At 37.3% G+C, this 17,284-nt stretch overlaps 2 protein-coding genes across 2 annotated transcripts; both read right to left on the bottom strand.

The window, feature by feature from the left end:
• Window positions 1–3,222: 3,222 nt before the first annotated feature.
• rabif (RAB interacting factor) lies at window positions 3,223–5,369 on the bottom strand. The gene is made up of 3 exons (XM_037679640.1): window positions 5,281–5,369; window positions 4,666–4,811; window positions 3,223–3,544 (listed from the first exon to the last, which is right to left on the bottom strand). Exons 2-3 carry the CDS (start codon window positions 4,801–4,803, stop codon window positions 3,296–3,298), a joined length of 387 nt encoding a protein of 128 aa, XP_037535568.1. The 5' UTR covers window positions 4,804–4,811; window positions 5,281–5,369; the 3' UTR covers window positions 3,223–3,295.
• A 3,124-nt stretch (window positions 5,370–8,493) lies between these two features.
• adipor1a (adiponectin receptor 1a) lies at window positions 8,494–16,887 on the bottom strand. Its single transcript, XM_037679639.1, has 8 exons — window positions 16,802–16,887; window positions 15,275–15,487; window positions 15,072–15,188; window positions 13,824–13,995; window positions 13,506–13,692; window positions 11,436–11,623; window positions 11,075–11,268; window positions 8,494–8,664 (listed from the first exon to the last, which is right to left on the bottom strand). Exons 2-8 carry the CDS (start codon window positions 15,419–15,421, stop codon window positions 8,536–8,538), a joined length of 1,134 nt encoding a protein of 377 aa, XP_037535567.1. The 5' UTR covers window positions 15,422–15,487; window positions 16,802–16,887; the 3' UTR covers window positions 8,494–8,535.
• Between the last annotated feature and the right edge of the window lie 397 nt (window positions 16,888–17,284).

The following is a 17,284-nucleotide window of genomic DNA, read 5'->3' as shown; positions in this document are numbered from 1 at the left end:
CGGCTGCGCTGAATGATAGGATGTATCGGGCGGTGCTGTGTTTTCTATTCGAACGCACCCACCAGATTGTTGCGCGCTGGCCGGGACTTTGTTTTTAAATGGTCTGAAGAAGCTCGTTCATTGGTGGATAGCAGTCATATGTCAAAGAGACCAACTGTTTGTGTTTTATATAACAAACATTTGTTCCCTAAAAGTCCTGAACAGACTCCTGTATTTTTAGTAAAATATTAGCAATGTGGAATTATGTCAATATAATTAGGGCTTATATGTCAATAACTCCTAAATATATTTAACTTCATTCACTGCTTGCTGTAAACCTCTTCATTTCTTTGTTGGTGGTGATTGACTATAGGTTTACAAATGTTTTATGATAATAAATGCAGAGTATGATAATTTATTCTACTATTTATGTCCAATATATTCTCATTAAAAATGTTACATTAATTTTAAGACAGTAAATATAAACTGTAAATGTAATTTATTGCTTTCTGCATAGCTTACATTTTTGGCAATGTGTTAAACTGCTGCTAAACACACTTCTCACTTTTGTTTCACATTTCATTTGAATGTTCCTGTTCTCGGTTTTGATTGGCTTTCCAGGTGGATTTCATAAAGTATGTACATAACCTACATGTGTATTTGACTAAAGGCACAAGATGAATGTATAAATCAGGAAAACTCACTTTGACATGATTAAAACACGCGTTTCTTCCAACAGACAAATGGATTTATTCACATTCTGTAAAGTTTTGAGCGTCTGATTTACATGGACATTTTATTGCTGTAATATGACAATTTCCACATATATATATGCATTTGTCATATGATTTATAGGCTAACATATAGATTCATTACACATATTGGGAAATATTTTGAGCCTTCATTTCTTGTAATTTTGATGATTATGGCTAGCAAAAAAATGTAAAACCAAAATTCAGTGTCTCAGATAATTAGAATATTCCACAGCCAGCCTTTGGTCCCTTTGTCAGTGTGGGCAGGAGCCAAGTCCTGCTGGAAAATAAAATCAGCATCTCCATAAAGCTCATCAGCAGAAGGAAGCATGAAGTCTCTAAAATGTCCTGGTAGATGCTGCGTGGACTATATGGACTTTAGAGAACACAGTGGATCAACACCAGCAGAGAACATGGGCCCCAAACCATGACTGACTGTGGAAACTTCACTCTGGACTTCAAGCAATGTGGATTCTGGGTCTCTCCACTCTTCCTCCAGATTCTGGGACCTTAATTCCCAAATGACATGAAAATTTACTTTCATCTGAAAAAGAGGACATTGGACCACTGAGCAACAGTCCAGTTCTTTGAGCCAGGTAAGACACTTCTGATGTTGTCCTGGTTCAGGAGTGGCTGGACTTGAGGAAAGAGACATTTGTAGCTCATGTCTAGGAGTTAATCAGCTGATCAGGGTGTGACACCAGGAGTTTACAATATTAAGCCTTTTCACAACATTCTAATTTTCTGAGACACTGAATTTTGGTTTTTCACTATTTGTAAGAGATAATCATCAAAATGACAAGAAATAAAGGCGTGAAATATTTCACTCTGTGTAATGAATCTATGTAACATACGAGTTTGATTTTCTGAAATGATTGACAGTTAAAAAAAACAAAACCTTTTGCACAAGGCAGCACGATGGCACAACTGCAGAGCTGCTGCCTCTCAGCCGGTTAGTTCAAATCCCGGTCCGAGGACCTTTCTGGGTGGAGTTTGCATGTTCTCTCCGTGCATGTGTGGGTTTTCTCCAGGTACTCCGGTTTCCTCCCACAGACCAAAAACATGCACGTTCAGCTGATTGGTGAGTGAGCGAGTGAATGGTTGTTTGTCTCATTTGTCTCTATGTGTCCCTGTGATGGACTGGAGACCTGTCCAGGGTGTCTCCCGCCTCTAGCAGAGTGATAGCTGGACATGGTGACCAGTGACCCCCGTGACCCAAAAAGGAAGAAGTGGGTAAAAGATAATGGATGGAACTTTTTCATAATATTGATTTTTTTTTTGTACAAAAGGACGCTTTAACCACTCACACCAGTAGACAATGTGCTCAACTGGTTAACACGACTGCAAATGATTTATTAGGGATAGGCCTTACTGTGTGTGCAGAGCCCATGGTTAAAAGTTGCACAGTGCACAATAGAGCATGAGAGGATTTATTGGCTGCAATGAAATGAGCTTCAGTGAAACGAGGACATCTAGTGGCATGTGGCAGAACTGCATTGTAAAATAGTGCACGATGGAGGCTTCAAGAGATGGTCAAACCAGGAACTCCTCTCTGTGTTTAGACATGAGGAGTTCTCCACTGTTCACATTTTCTTACATATGAAAACTGTAGAATGCAGATAATCTTAAAGAATGAGGTAAATACGGTAATTCGTTTTGTGTGTGAAGCAAGAACAAAATAGGTAATTCGGTATATACCTGAATTCTTTACATTCTGTTCCCAATGATGAAAACCAGACAGTAAATGATTTTAAGCACAGTTACTGGTAATAAAACTAGCCTGCACCATATCCTGATTTTAAGCGAATGTGGCTGGGATTTACCTCAAAATTTGTTAAAAAATAAAATGAAATATACTTTAATAGTTTTTCTTCGCATTTGACTTTGTTACTGAAGTTCATTATGACTTTTTCTTGCCAGGTTTGATGTTTATATGAGACTTTTTAAACGACTGTACAATAAACTAGGTTCGTATTTCTAAACTGGATTAAAGTCGTTTTTAAAAGAAAAAGAGTTATTAAGCTGTGATTGTCACTGTAAATAAAAAATGTCTAGCGAGTCACTGGGGAAGGGAAAACATATGAAGCACTGATGTTTACTGTTACACATCAAGTATAATGTAGTTTTTTCCTTTAAATATTAGTATCCCGTAGTATTGAATGTGTTAGTTGAAGTTCTCTTCGCCGAAGGTTGAGCAGGCGTTTTACTGAGATATAAAGTACTGCAAACAGCTGATGGGTTAAAAGTGTCGATACCAAAGTCACTGTGGCATCCAAAACTAAAATTCACTTAAATTAAGGTACTTACTGTAAAAAAAATATATACATCCATGTGACAGCAACAAGTAAAAAAATAACTTCCAAAAACTTTATTAGAATAGTACGATTGTACTAATGCCACAATGACGGATGACAACAAATATGCCACAACCACTTAACAAACAGTGTACAGTATCTGTGAGTGTGTGTACGATGGTTAAACTTTGGGGGGGGAAATCCATAAAAACAATGCATAGCCTGCCAAAACATTTTTGAAGTCCGAGTGGGCTCACATAGGCACCAACATTATGCATGATTCACTCTATCCAAAGCCACGTAGAATTTCTTTTTGTCATCCAAACAGTGCCAGCCGATTGGTCCAATTTCACAATCTGCACAGATGAGGTACTTGATCCTCCCCACATCGTTTGTGAAACCCACGTTCTCGAAAGTGAGCATGTCGTCCACTAACCAGTGGGAGGTCAGTGTGTCGCCGTCGACGGAGCCCTCAGTGGCGCTGGGGCTGCTCTTTTTCCGCATGGATGGAAGGAACAGCTGGTGAGAGAAAACACAAGTTAGACAAAGATGGAGTAAAGTTAGGCTGCATGTCTGTTTTACACTTTCTGCTGCTGGTTTTTAAACATTAAGATTATTTTAGTGTTACAAAGATCCTACTTAACAAGGTACATAAGACAAACTACATAAAGTATTTTAAAGCTAAAAACCTAAAGCTAAAAGTTAAAGTCATATTTTTACTTGATAAAGCCTTCCAGATGGGAAGCAAAACGTCTTCAGGTACAGGATAGAAATCCAGTTGTTTTGTTTTAACCCTTTTTTCTCCCAGCTGTTTATGACACCCCATTTAAAAGGTACCGCTTTAACACAAAAAAGTCTACACTTTATTTTGAAAGGATTCGCACGAGGAACGAAGCTAAAATTTTGAATTATATTCAGAATTTCTCCATTCTGAACATAGAAAGCAACCGAATTTGTTGTGCCCTTTAAATTATTTTGCACATTTTTCTTTCACGCCTAGTGTTTTATCACATTCTAATGTTGAAGTTTATCTGTCTTAATTTGTACCTTTTCTTCATTTACTGTATTATAATTTCCTTTGTTTCTTTTATTATAGCATTATGTTTTAGTAAACAGAAACACTAAAAAAAAAATCTGGATTTACATAATTTCATATGGAAAGTGCGTGGGTCCATTTATTCTGTATGTGCCTACTTGTTTAGTAGTAACTGCCATACATCCATCCACCCACCTGTTGGTTTATTGTCATCTTAATTTGCAGCAAAAACATTTAGCTAAATACATCAGTCTAAATGTCCTTTTTTCCTGGCATTTTGGTAAATAATCACTAATTTTCTTGCTACCTTTTGGAAACCTTAATTCTCTGGCACCTCTTGTTCTGCAGAAAGTTCCCATTCTGGGTTGGGTTATCCATCTTGAATCCATTCAACTTTATTTTAAACAGCTATTTTTAGTAAGTTCAGAGGCAAAATATTTTTCATATGAGCTGAACTACTGTAGTTAGGCGCATGAATAAGCTAAAAGTAAAATAAATATATATAATAAGATCACTGTTTTCTTATAAAACATACAGTAGTTGTCAACAACATAGTTGCATCTGATTTTTTTCCTTCTCCAACGTGCTGATGACTCCAACATACCTCCTTGTCTGTAAGCACAGCCATGGCAGGACACAGCACCTTGGACCCGCAGCGCTGACACAGAACAGACTTGGTGTTCTTGCCGTCCTCAGACACCAGCTCGGTTCGTTCAGAGCTCCCGTCCTGATCCGTGCTCATCTCGAATCCTGACAGCACAGTAAATTTAATCTAGAGACACGACAATCGGAGGGTGCAGCCTGATAAAACGCGCTGACGCAAATGGGAAAAACACCGAACCCCGCAGGGAAGACGACGGGACATTAAAATAATACAATTTTAGCGCAACAAAGGCTGGACCACTCACCGGAACTGGACCGGAAACAGTAACAAAAATAAAAAAAATAAAAAAACTTCAGTCAATACGTTTGTAGTGCGGAAGTTCACAAGTTATCGCTTAAATTAATTTCCACGAACATCATTTTAATGTATATTTATGCTAAAACCACATATAATCCCCACATTTAAACAACGCGTTCTGATATAAACATGTTGGAGTGACGTACAGTAAATGGAGATTTTACCCGCATCTATGCTAAAACTGAATTTCACCGACAAATGACTACATGCTCAAATATAATACTTAAACATATTTTAGTTAGGACACATGACACCTACTTGAAATATAGAAAAACGCAGAAAAAGAAATCAGTCAACCGTTAGCTAGCTGTAACTAGCATGCTTGAGGTGCAGCAAGTAAATGGTCTCGATCTGAAACAAGTGCTAGTCTCGGAGTTCCCCGCCCACCAAAATAGTAATAAAGAATCCTCCATACTTCGCCAAAATAAAAGTTTTAAAGCAAATACCAAAATTTATGATGGCAAAAATAGTGTGCTTTTAAAATATAAAATGAAGCACTATACTGTAAATATTTTGACAACTATTATCTGTGCAAAAAGTTGTGTGGTGGAAAAAATATGCACAAAATTTAATGTAATTAAATGGTTTATCCATCCATCCATTACCTTTTACCCGCTTCTTCCATTTTGGGTCACGGGGGTCGCCGGTGCCCATGTCCGGCAATCACTGTGCGAGGGGCGGGGGACAACCTGGACAGGTCGCAAGTCCATCATAGGGCCACATAGAGACAACCAACCATTGACTCGCTCACTCACACCTAGGGACAATTTAGTTACCAATCAGCCTAACATGCATGTTTTTGGTTTGAGGGAGGAAACCGGAGTACCTGGAGAAAACCCATGCATGCACAGAGAGAACATGCAAACTCTACCCAGAAAGGCCCCAAAACAATAATAATCTATTTTGTTACAAGAACATATCTGCTGAGCTGAAAAATAGTACCATTTCTTTTGGGTTCTTTGTTTTATCATGAGGGAGTTTTTCCTTTCCACTGCTGCTTTCATGCTTGCTCAAGAAGAGTCTGCAAAGAAGTTAAACTCAAAGCAGTCTGCTCCTCAGATAAATGGTGTTAACTTACGTTTTATGTGTATGAATGTTTCTATGCAGTGCCCTGAGATTACTTCTGTTGTGACTTGGCACTATATAAATAAACTGAATTGAAAATCACGGGTTTGTTTTTATAAAAAAAATAAATCATACATAGGTTTTAGTTGTGAGCTGGCTTCAGCAGCATGCCAGTTGATATACCAGTCACGCTAAACTCATAATATTTCTGTCACATAAATAAACTTGAGGGTTTACTGTGGGTCGGTTCCTCAAAAGGTATAAAACACTGGACAAAGTACAGACTGGGCGTTACTTTATTCTTGAATGTAATATGAACAAGGAATCTAATTTATAGATCTTAACAATTAATAATATAAAATAAAAAACAAGTAACGCAATAGTGTTGTGGAAAAAGGTTTCTCAGGTTGTGGTACAATGGGTGATAGCTGAAATAATCAATAAGCTTTAGGACATTGAAAATGTCTTTTAGATATAAATTTTGGTGGTGACCATAAATTATTGTCCTCAAAAACAATTAGTGATGTTTTTTTTAAGATGTTCCCTTCAACATGTTATGGTTCCATCTGCATTAAGTCTGGCATTTTGTTTCATAAAATTTCACTATGTGGTTGTTTATTTTGGCACGAGAGAGATTGCAACAAACATAAACCTGTGTTTTCTCCTGACCATTTTAAACGAAGGAAATAATGTTCTACCTCAAACAGTGGATTTATAAACAATGAGTTCTGTAGTCAACTGTAATTGATGAGACATTCACAAATGACAACAAATATATCTGTATCACTCTCTTTAATGGCTTACATTGGATGACATCCTGCTCCAAAAAAAAAAAAAATAAAAAAAAAAAAAGGAAAACCAAACACCATTTTTATACATGTGGAAAAAAATTTATTACAATAATTTTCCAATATCATTAATAAATATTTAGGTTGTCGTTTCAAAGAATTTTATGGGTCTTTTTTTTTCCATACACGAGACATTACACAGTCAAAGATACATATTTTTAGTTTTTGTAATAAAGCTTGAATAAGATCATCTAGAAAAATGAATTTTTAAACAGCATTTCTTACGACCTACCAATCGATTTGTAACTTTAATAATAATTTGATTGAGTATTTTGTGTTGACGGAAAAGAAAACAAACAAAAGTCAGAATTTGGAAAACCTTGACGCTTACGTGACTGTTAAGATAGGCCTCTTTATTTAAAAAAAAAATTTCCATTGGCCTAAGGCACAAGTATACTCAAAGTTTATAGAAATCAAACGGAACATATTTTAAACCTCATTTGTCTTGAATTTAATCAAATACAGTAAGGTGCACTTGATATTTACACCTGTCATTGCATCTAAAAATTAAGCTCAAAAGAAAAGAATCTCCAGTTGACAAAAAAAACAAAAACACAGTTTAGCTGCTTCACATCTGTACATTGTGTGTCTGAAACTAGAAATGAATTAAAGATGAGTCATCTAATCAATTAAAAAATGGCATTAAGTTATTGTTTGGGCCTAACCTCAATCAGTTACAAGATTTCTGTGTCATCAGACAATTTAAAAGTCCTTTTAGGGGGGATGTTTGTTATCATATTAAAAATCAATTTATGTATCAATATAATGTAACAAAAGATTCTAATGCATTTCATTTGCTTCATCACTTATGTTATTCCAAAACAAGATTATTATTTTTTTAAATAATTTGTGATGGTGCACATTAACAAACTTTGGAGGTAAGCGAGACCTTTTTTCTCCCTGTAGTTCTTGGATAGACGTTACAGATTCATCCTAAAACAATTTAAAACGCACATTTTTGGTACCTAATGGGCATTTGGAGTGCATTTTTACTGCTGAAGGGTCAACTGTGAGTTCTCAGTGGTCCTCTAGAGATTTGAAAGAACTCAACGTTAAAAAAATTAAAGAAAAACAAAACAAAAAATACATCAGCTTATGGTTATCCTCCTTTTACATTTGCATTTGTACTCTAAACTCTATAAGACTATGTACTGCTGTGCACCAGACTTCCTGTGAATCGTGCTATTTTCCTAAAACCTGCACAATGAGGGGAAGTACTTAAGTTTGTGCCTTTTGCTGCAGCACAAATAACACTCCCTCTTGTGCAGTAGTAACAGACCATGAAGAGGTTAGGGAAACAGAGATTATATGAAAAGACTATCAGTTTCGGCAACAAAAGATAGAGGGTAAAATTCTGTTTTTCTAAGCTGAAAATGTCAGCTCCAAGACGGACAGTTATAGTAATGAGTAGTGCCTGTTCTCTCCGTAGTACACTGGCTAGTTAATGCTACTTTACTGGAGAAAAAAAGCCTAAGCAGAAAGACCACTAAAACCCAAAGAAGCAAATCAGCAGGAGCAATAAGTGACTATACTTAATTCCAGCAGCATTTTATGTGTGTGTGTTTAAGGTGTAAAGATAAGCGAGTCACAGTTGGGGTTTTCAGAGTAAAGAGTCATCTGTGCATCCTCCCTCAAGGCCGTAGCGAAACTCCTGCAGGTTGGAAACCCCGTAGAAGTGAATGAACGCTGCTGCCACGACCAGGACATGAAATATTTGATGAGAATGGAACTACAAGGAGGAAAGACACAAGTGCGCGTTAGTCACATGGAATAAGTACCATTTTTTTCGGACTATAAGATGCACTTAAAATCCTTTAATTTTATCAAAAATCGACAGTGAGACTTATAATCAGGTGTGGCTTATGTATTAATTCTGGTTGTGTTCAAACAGACTTTATGTGGTTATTGTGAATTAGTTGAATGAAGTTTGACTTATCGGACTGTTTTGTTTCGCTTAATGCACCTTATGTTTGAAAACAGACTCATTCATTGATATTGCACCTAATAGTCCAAAAAATACAGTATTCTAACAACAACAACAACAACAACAACAACAACAACAACAACAACAACAACAACAATTCTATTTTGTTTAATTAAAAACACAATTTTAAACTGATACTTCACATATTTCTGTTTTTACTTTTTCCCCTATTTGTTAACCAGTTTAGGAACATTCTTGGAACAGGAGAACATGATTTGGATTTAACTTAAAGTAGAAACCAGACTTTCTAAAAACACATCTGCTACAGTGCCTTGTGAAAGTATTCGGCCCCCTTGAACTTTTCAACCTTTGGCCACATTTCAGGCTTCAAACAAAGACATAAAATTTTATTTTTTGTGAAGAATCAACAACAAGTGGGACACAATTGTAAAGTGGAATTTATTGGATGTGTCAAACTTTTTTAACAAATAAAAAACAGAAAAGTGGGGCGTGCAATATTATTCGGCCCCCTTGCGTTAATACTTTGTAGCGCCGCCTTTTGCTGCAGTTCCAGCTGCAAGTCTCTTGGGGTTTGTTTCTATCAGTTTTGCACATGGAGACACTGAACTTCTTGCCCATTCTTTTTGCAAAACAGCTCGAGCTCAGTGAGGTTGGATGGAGAGCGTTTGTGAACAGCAGTCTTCAGCTCTTTCCACAGATTCTCGATTGGATTCAGGTCTGGACTTTGACTTGGCCATTCCAACACCTGGATATGTTTATTTGTGAACCATTCCATTGTAGATTTGTCTTTATGTTTTGGATCATTGTCTTGTTGGAAGATAAATCTCCGTCCCAGTCTCAGGTCTCTTGCAGACTCAAACAGGTTTTCTTTCAGAATGGTCCTGTATTTGGCTCCATCCATCTTCCCATCAATTCTGACCATCTTCCCTGTCCCTGCTGACGAAAAGCAGGCCCAAACCATGATGCTGCCACCACCATGTTTGACGGTGGGGATGGTGTATTCAGGGTGATGAGCTGTGTTGCTTTTACACCAAACATATCGTTTTGCATTGTGGCCAAACAGTTTGATTTTGGTTTCATCTGACCAGAGCACCTTCTTCCACATGTTTGGTGTCTCCCAGGTGCTTGTGGCAAACTTTAAACAAGACTTTTTATGGATATCTTTGAGAAATGGCTTTCTTCTTGCCACTCTTCCATAAAGGCCAGATTTGTGCAGTGTACGACTGATTGTTGTCCTATGGACAGACTCTCCCACCTCAGCTGTAGATCTCTGCAGTTCATCCAGAGTGATCAAGGGCCTCTTGGCTGCATCTCTGATCAGTCTTCTCCTTGTTCCAGATGAAAGTTCAGAGGGACGGCCGGGTCTTGATAGATTTGCAGTGGTCTGACACTCCTTCCATTTCAATATGATTGCTTGCACAGTGCTCCTTGGGATGTTTAAAGCTTGGGAAATCTTTTTGTATCCAAATCCTACTTTAAACTTCTCCACAACAGTATCTCGGACCTGCCTGGTGTGTTCCTTGGTCTTCATGATGCTCTCTGCACTTTGAACAGAACCCTGAGACCATCACAGTGCAGGTGCATTTATACAGAGACTTGATTACACACAGGTGGATTCTATTTATCATCATCAGTCATTTGGGACAACATTGGATCATTCATAGATCCTCACTGAACTTCTGGAGGGAGTTTGCTGCACTGAAAGTAAAGGGGCCCAATAATATTGCACGCCCCACTTATCAGTTTTTTTATTTGTTAAAAAAGTTTGACACATCCAATAAATTCCACTTCACGATTGTGTCCCACTTGTTGTTGATTCTTCACAAAAAATTAAAATTTTATATCTTTATGTTTGAAGCCTGAAATGTGGCAAAAGGTTGAAAAGTTTAAGGGGACCGAATACTTTCACAAGACACTGTATCTGTCAGCTTTTAATTTTCCCCTTGCTTCTGCATTTTGTGAACCAGGCGTTATAAAAGGGTACTGGAATTGAGAGACCGTATGTATGAGGTCATTTTTATAAGTTGAATAACTATTTTAACAGGTTTAATAATAAAAAATGTACAGTTTTGAAAATGATGCTCAACACTAAATTGAGAAGAAAAGAAAAGTACATACTTATGTGAGACTGAACTCTTTCACGATAATTTATTTGCGTTTCCTGCAGCCCAGATCTGACAGATTAAACACTTACCCAAATGTCACACTTTCCAGGAAAAAAGCGTTCAGGGATCCTTGCAGCGTACAAACCGGCACCAGTGATGTACATGGCACCCATCAGATAAAACCAACCCATCTGTCCCACGGTGGTGGCCTTTACAAAGCCCTCCTCGATGGTGAAGTGCATGGTGGGGACAATACCGCTCAGTCCAAGACCCATAAATACACCTAAGAGCAACAATTATCAGAACTACTTAAATGATAGAGATTTCCACACAGTACGTTTTCTCTCTGCACACTTTGCAGAAAAGAATCTCCACTGCTGGAGGAAAAGCATAAATAGTGACGGAAGCAAACAACTCTACAAAACTGTGGCGGTTTCACATTATCCTCACCTGCTCTTGTAGGTCTGTGACGAGGTGTTGAGAATCGGTCCCACTGGGCAACTACGATGGCAGCAATGCCAAGAACACATACAATGGTGAGGTAGATAAGTCGAGGCTGAGGGGAACAGTAGAACGAGTAGTACAGCCAGGGCACGAAGGAACCCATGATTAGAAGTGCAATGCCCGAGTAGTCAAGCCTGAGGAGAGAGCGTCACAACGATACATGAAGGCTGATTAGAAAACAAGATTTTTTTTTTCATTTTATATTAAACCGGTAATGAAAAAGTTTACAGTGTTGCTGTTACGCCTATTTAACATCATACTTATTGTTTAGAAAGTAACCTTTTATATGTAAAAATTCATTTTTGGGGACATCTTTTGGGTTAAAGTACAAACTTTTAGCATTAACATATTGATTGTGTCTTTTTTATTTTTATTTGTATGTACCAAACAAGATAAGATGCCACAAATTGTCTTAATGTTTTCCCAAGTATGATCCAAATCACAGAGTTCAAGTTTTCTGCAATATAACATGATTAAAACATTGTTCCCATTTAGAATAAATGGAAGCACCGTACAGTGTGATGCCATTTAAAGTAACTTGGGGTTCAATATTTTCAGACACGTCGACATTAGAAGGAGCTGTGAGCTGAACTGTAAACACCAACACCTTTTTAACCACCTGAAACACACCCAGCCATTCCTTCATTGTCCCTGTAAAGCTTTACAAGAGTGTCTGAGTTCTCAGAAAGCTAAAATTAAAAAATTACTGATGGCTACAACACCTTATTTAATTCTTGATTTGGTAGATGAAACAAATGTTCACTTCATGGCAACTACTTCTGCAATAATAAATTTAAAAAAGGCAGTCTGTTTGTATGAGAGATTTATTTTTTATAATTAAGACTTTGGTTAAAGCATCAGAACAAAGAAAAAGGAAAACGGTCCTGGAAAATGAAATGTTTCCCATATTCTTACATTTTTCCCCTACCCATCTACATCTGGAAAACATTCAGAACAAATTTTATACTTTTCATAACAGCACAGAAAACCTGTGCTTACACATGATATTAATTATGTGTGCAAAATTGCACACGTTCATGAAGTTAATACACGAAGAAGCCTAAAGATGAATTAGTTTGTTCTTGTCTGCGTGTGTGTGAGGCCTACGTGATGCAAGTTTCTTCTTTAACACCAGCAGTGAAGATCTAATGAGTCTGATCAGGATCAGCTCAAAAATGTTTAACCGTGCACGCTGACTAAACACGTAGCTTTATCAGTCTTCCGGACAAAAACCTAACAAACCAGATAGGGCAGAAAAACAACATATGATTGTTGTCTCGATGAGAAACTGAATATGTGATTTTCTAGCGAGGACTGTAGACTAATTAAACACGCCTGTATAAAAAGCTTTGCTACAACAGGAAGAAATTATAGTTTGAATACAACCACCTGTGTATCAACAGAGTCCTGAGGCATTCACCATAAACTAACGGGAGCAATAGTACCGGAGCCGGTGGCCAGCAATAAAAAAGTGATTTCTGTTCAGGTGCATCATTCTGTGCCCTGAGATAACTTCTGCTGTGACTTGGTGCTATATAAATAAATTGAATTGAATCATTCTGTTTCACCTTCACCCACAGGTGCTGTACAAAATCTGTAAGACCTATAATGTTAGAGTGCTAACAAGTTACAAAATGTGCACGGTTTCTTATAAATGTATGTTTGACTGAAAAAGAGGATAGTGGTTAAAACGTTAATACTGATTAATGTCCAATGTTGATCTTATACTCATCTGTTTTTGTATCTTTTGACTACTGCGCAGCAATATGTGCCTGAGCAAAAAAGTAAGAAACAAACAAAGAAACCACATTTTGCTACTTTTAGCCCTGTGTTTGTTTCTTAGAAATCACACAACACTCAAAGAAGAAAACTTGAGCTCCGTGTTCAGTATTAAAGCATTACCGGTGACAAATGTTCAAAAGGTATAAAGTCACGGAAACAAGCGACACTTTAACTTACTTCAAACGATTCAAAAGGCATCAGGGACAAAGATTGTTAGACAGTATGAGCCCTTACTTGGAGAACGTGCGAGACACTTTTTCTGAGTGGCAGTAGACGGTATGAAAGAGCCAGGAGAAGCTGAGGCAGAGGACGGCTCCCAGGAAGAACATCCCAAACACAACTTTCTCCTGCAGCGGTGCCATAAAATACATGTTGGGGCGCAACATCGTTAAAGTGCCCAAACAGACGAATAAGATCCAGCCTGAGGAACACAAAACGACGTCAACTCCTTCAAGAAACTTGGCTTAGAAATCACCAATGTGAAAGAACAAACAAACAAAATAAATAAATACTGGTATAATAACTTGTGAATACAATTATTTTCATGCTCACCTAGCAGGTGAGTCCAGATGTTTCCCGTCTCAGTGTGAATTCTGAAGATGCTTCCAAAGCAGGCTCTGAAGGAGGGCATAGGAGGACGATGCCCATGCAGGAGGTAATCATTGTCCTTCAGCCAGTCTGGCAGGACATGAAAAGGAATGACCCTCCAGCGTCCCTCCCAAACCTAAAAAGTAGCACAAATTTAATTAATTTCACACTCTACAGATTAAATATACAACTGCTGATCGAACGTCTGAGAAATCAGTTTAAAGATACAAATTTTCATGAATGAACACTCATAGAAGATGTGGAACTATAACAAAAGTATATTTTTTAACAATTCATTGTCTAAAAGTGCTATCAATTCTTAGACGCACGTATCTTTGTCATTCAAAAATGTTCAATACAAAAACAACTGGACTTTATTTGTAACAGAATACGTTTCGCTCCTCAAATTTATTTATTTACTCATTTTATTTTATTATTTTATTCATTTATTTTGCAAATAAAGTCCAGTTGTCTTTGTATTGAACATTTTTGAATTTATCATGTCCTGGATGACTGAGAATCTTCACCAGCATATCTTTGTAATTCTAACAAGGTTCTCTGGACGGATTCTTCTTTGTGGAAATGTTTTGTCTTATCCAATAGAAGATATTACAAGACCGAGTTTATAGCAGCTCCTCAGACTGAAGAAGTATTTTGGATAAATAAAAACAACTGGGCTGCAAATTCCACCCAAATGTATCAAAATGATTCCATAATAATAAAAAAGACGTTATGCAGAAAAGCTTGAGGTTAGCTGTAACCTAGTGTGTTAAGTTTCAGGTTATTTAAGGTGGCCACTGCATTATTTAATGTAGTTGCAGACAATCTGCTGTGCACTTTGTCACGACTGAGAGGAGATAACCTCCTCTTGACAAAAACTTTGATATATTAAGGTTGTTGTGGTGGGAAAAAGGTTATCAAGGGTAAAAAGGAATAGGCATAAGTGAATGTTTAATGAAGGGAGAAACATAAATGAGGATTTTTATTTTTATATGGTAAAAAGGGAGTAAGAACTAATTTTATGTCCTGAATGGACTCCAAGTATTTTCTTGTTGTTCTATAGTACTAGTGATTATGTCATTCTAGAGTAGTGGCGTGCACATCCATTATTATTCTAACTTCGAAGTAATGAACACAGTGTTGTACAAAAGTTCTTGTGACTTCTACGGCCGTCTAAAATTTCTGTTTAACCCACTGAAAACCCACAATTACCTTGTGTACAAACTCCTCCATTTTCTCCATGGCATGGTGAGCCTGAAGAGGTAAAGTCAGAACCTCTCCCACCTCATCATCTTCCTCATCATCATCATCAGTAAGCATTGCTGCTCCCTGAACAGAGTTAAAGCATCACTGTTACAGAGACGCCAAACATCACTAAGATTTCTCTCTGGATGTTTGTGCGACACACAGCCTACCTCTGAATGGACACTTTTGGATTGCCCCTGCCGGCCCCCTCCCTCCTCCAGCAGTGGCCCGAGCTCCATCAGCTCAACATCTGGGACACTGCAGTCCTCAGAGATCCGACAGTCTGAATCAGTGGCAGACCCGTTTCGGCCTGACATGAGACTGCCTGATGACCCACTCACAGCGTCTGTACTCCGCTTCAGATGGTACGCAACAGTTTGCTACTGAAAGAGCCAAAATGACAAACAATGATATGTCATCACATTCCCTTTAACTATCAATACATCACATTAAATTGTATGCTAATACGTTGGTACAACTAATCTAAAATTACACAAAAATAACTGCAATGGACACAAAAAGGTTTGCGACTTTGTGTTTTCATTTTCAACCAGATAATGATTTAACTGCACACCAGGGATATCACCAAAAACCTAGCTTTCAAAAAAAATAAATAAAAAAGTGAGTTGTTCCTAAGTTTTTCTCTCCTTTTCATCACCTGAAGGCACCTGTTCAAATAGAAAAGTGCCAACCTCATTAAACGGCACAATTAAAGAAAAAGCCTTGTACATTATTTTATAACAACTAATATCTATTCTGTATACACTGACCACTAAAGGAATTTATTTCCCTAATTTTGTTTTCACTAAACATTTTTAGAGGTGTTGAACAGTTGTGTCCTTTGCTTTCCTGAATTTTTTTTTTTTTTTTTTTAAATAAAGGTTGCATTTTTAAAAGTAATAAGTCAAACCTTTCTAATTGACCATTTTTGGAGATGTAATTGTTTGATAATCCACTTCGTATTGACCTACATATAGGGTCTATTTTTTTTTATGTTTGATTGATTCACAGGTAAGTTTTGTGCTTAAAAAAACAGCTCAAAATAAGTTAAGGGGAAAATGATCCACTGCACAAATAAAATATTTTGCTGTTAACCTTCTTAAAGGCAGAAGTAGTTCCGCTAAAGATTAAAACCCGACACACATAAAGCAAAAATATAAGAAATGATGGACTTTTGAAGACAGAATTCATGTTAATGTGCTCACTAATGTGAATTATGTCATGACTGTATGAAAGGATTACTCTACAATAAAAATATAACAGATCTGCAGTAAAGCAAAAGTCAAAGATTAATTATTTTTTTCGCATGTTAAGTCAAAGGCTGCCAGACGGATGTTAGCAAAGCGTCCGACGGTGGGAACATGACGATGAGCACAAAGTAAACAAGCGCAGGACGCACAGCCAGTCCACTGTAACACTGCGGTGTGTTACAATTCACCAAAAGATGCTGAAATAACAAAGAAGGTGCTTAGGTGAAGTCAGTGAACCAGCGGTTATCGGATACATCAGGTTGGTATTGTTACCTTTGAGCTAACGCTGAGCTGTCGCTTACCAGCCGAGCAGGAAATTTTTTGTTGCATTAACTTGCTGCCAGAAAAAACACCGGTTTTCACAACGACACCAACGTAAAACGTTAGCTAGCTGAAAAACCGTCCCAACGTCGTCAATAATTACTCAAATAAATGGCCCAAAGTTACCTGACGAGGAAGCCTCCTGTACATGAAAGTAAAATATTTATGGATGCGCGAAACACAATTCTAGCCGGAAGTTTAGCTAGCTTCCGCTAAAGATTCCATTTCCGGTTTTCCAAAATAAAAGCATTGATATACGTATGTTATTATTTGATACACGCATGATGACATTTATAATTCCTTTATTAAATTTGTTAAATCTCTATTCTTTTACATTGTTTTGTTGTGGCATCACTGAACGTATAATTTAAACGGAGGGGAAAGGACATCTGCTAAGTAAGAAAACGTTAATTGAATTAAAACAAAGTTCAATAAGATGAAAGCTTTAAGTTAGACCCCATGGATGCCAATAAAATAAAATAAAGCAGTTCATTGTTAAAAGACAAGTTGTTTTTAACTTCAATATAACTGATAGTGCAAGCATGGTAACTCTAAATTCCACACATCTCCTCCTTCATGTCTGCGTGAGTGCAGCTACAGCATGCGCTC

Source organism: Nematolebias whitei, chromosome 7, assembly GCF_014905685.2.
Source record: "Nematolebias whitei isolate Nwh7 chromosome 7, NemWhi1, whole genome shotgun sequence".
Taxonomy (NCBI): Eukaryota; Metazoa; Chordata; class Actinopteri; order Cyprinodontiformes; family Rivulidae; genus Nematolebias; species Nematolebias whitei.
Note: the sequence above shows the minus strand (reverse complement) of the source record. Positions and strands in the feature narration are given on the sequence as shown.

Excerpts from the sequence above, each read along its gene's own strand:
- rabif (XM_037679640.1), bottom strand. The coding sequence starts at position 4,803 with ATGAGCACGGATCAGGACGGGAGCTCTGAACGAACCGAGCTGGTGTCT. Across the intron at positions 3,545-4,665 it reads CTGTGCTTACAGACAAGGAG|CTGTTCCTTCCATCCATGCG; the intron begins GTATGTTGGAGT and ends TTCTCTCACCAG.
- adipor1a (XM_037679639.1), bottom strand. The coding sequence starts at position 15,421 with ATGTCAGGCCGAAACGGGTCTGCCACTGATTCAGACTGTCGGATCTCT. Across the intron at positions 15,189-15,274 it reads CCAAAAGTGTCCATTCAGAG|GGAGCAGCAATGCTTACTGA; the intron begins GTAGGCTGTGTG and ends AACTCTGTTCAG. Across the intron at positions 11,269-11,435 it reads TCACAGACCTACAAGAGCAG|GTGTATTTATGGGTCTTGGA; the intron begins GTGAGGATAATG and ends TGTTGCTCTTAG.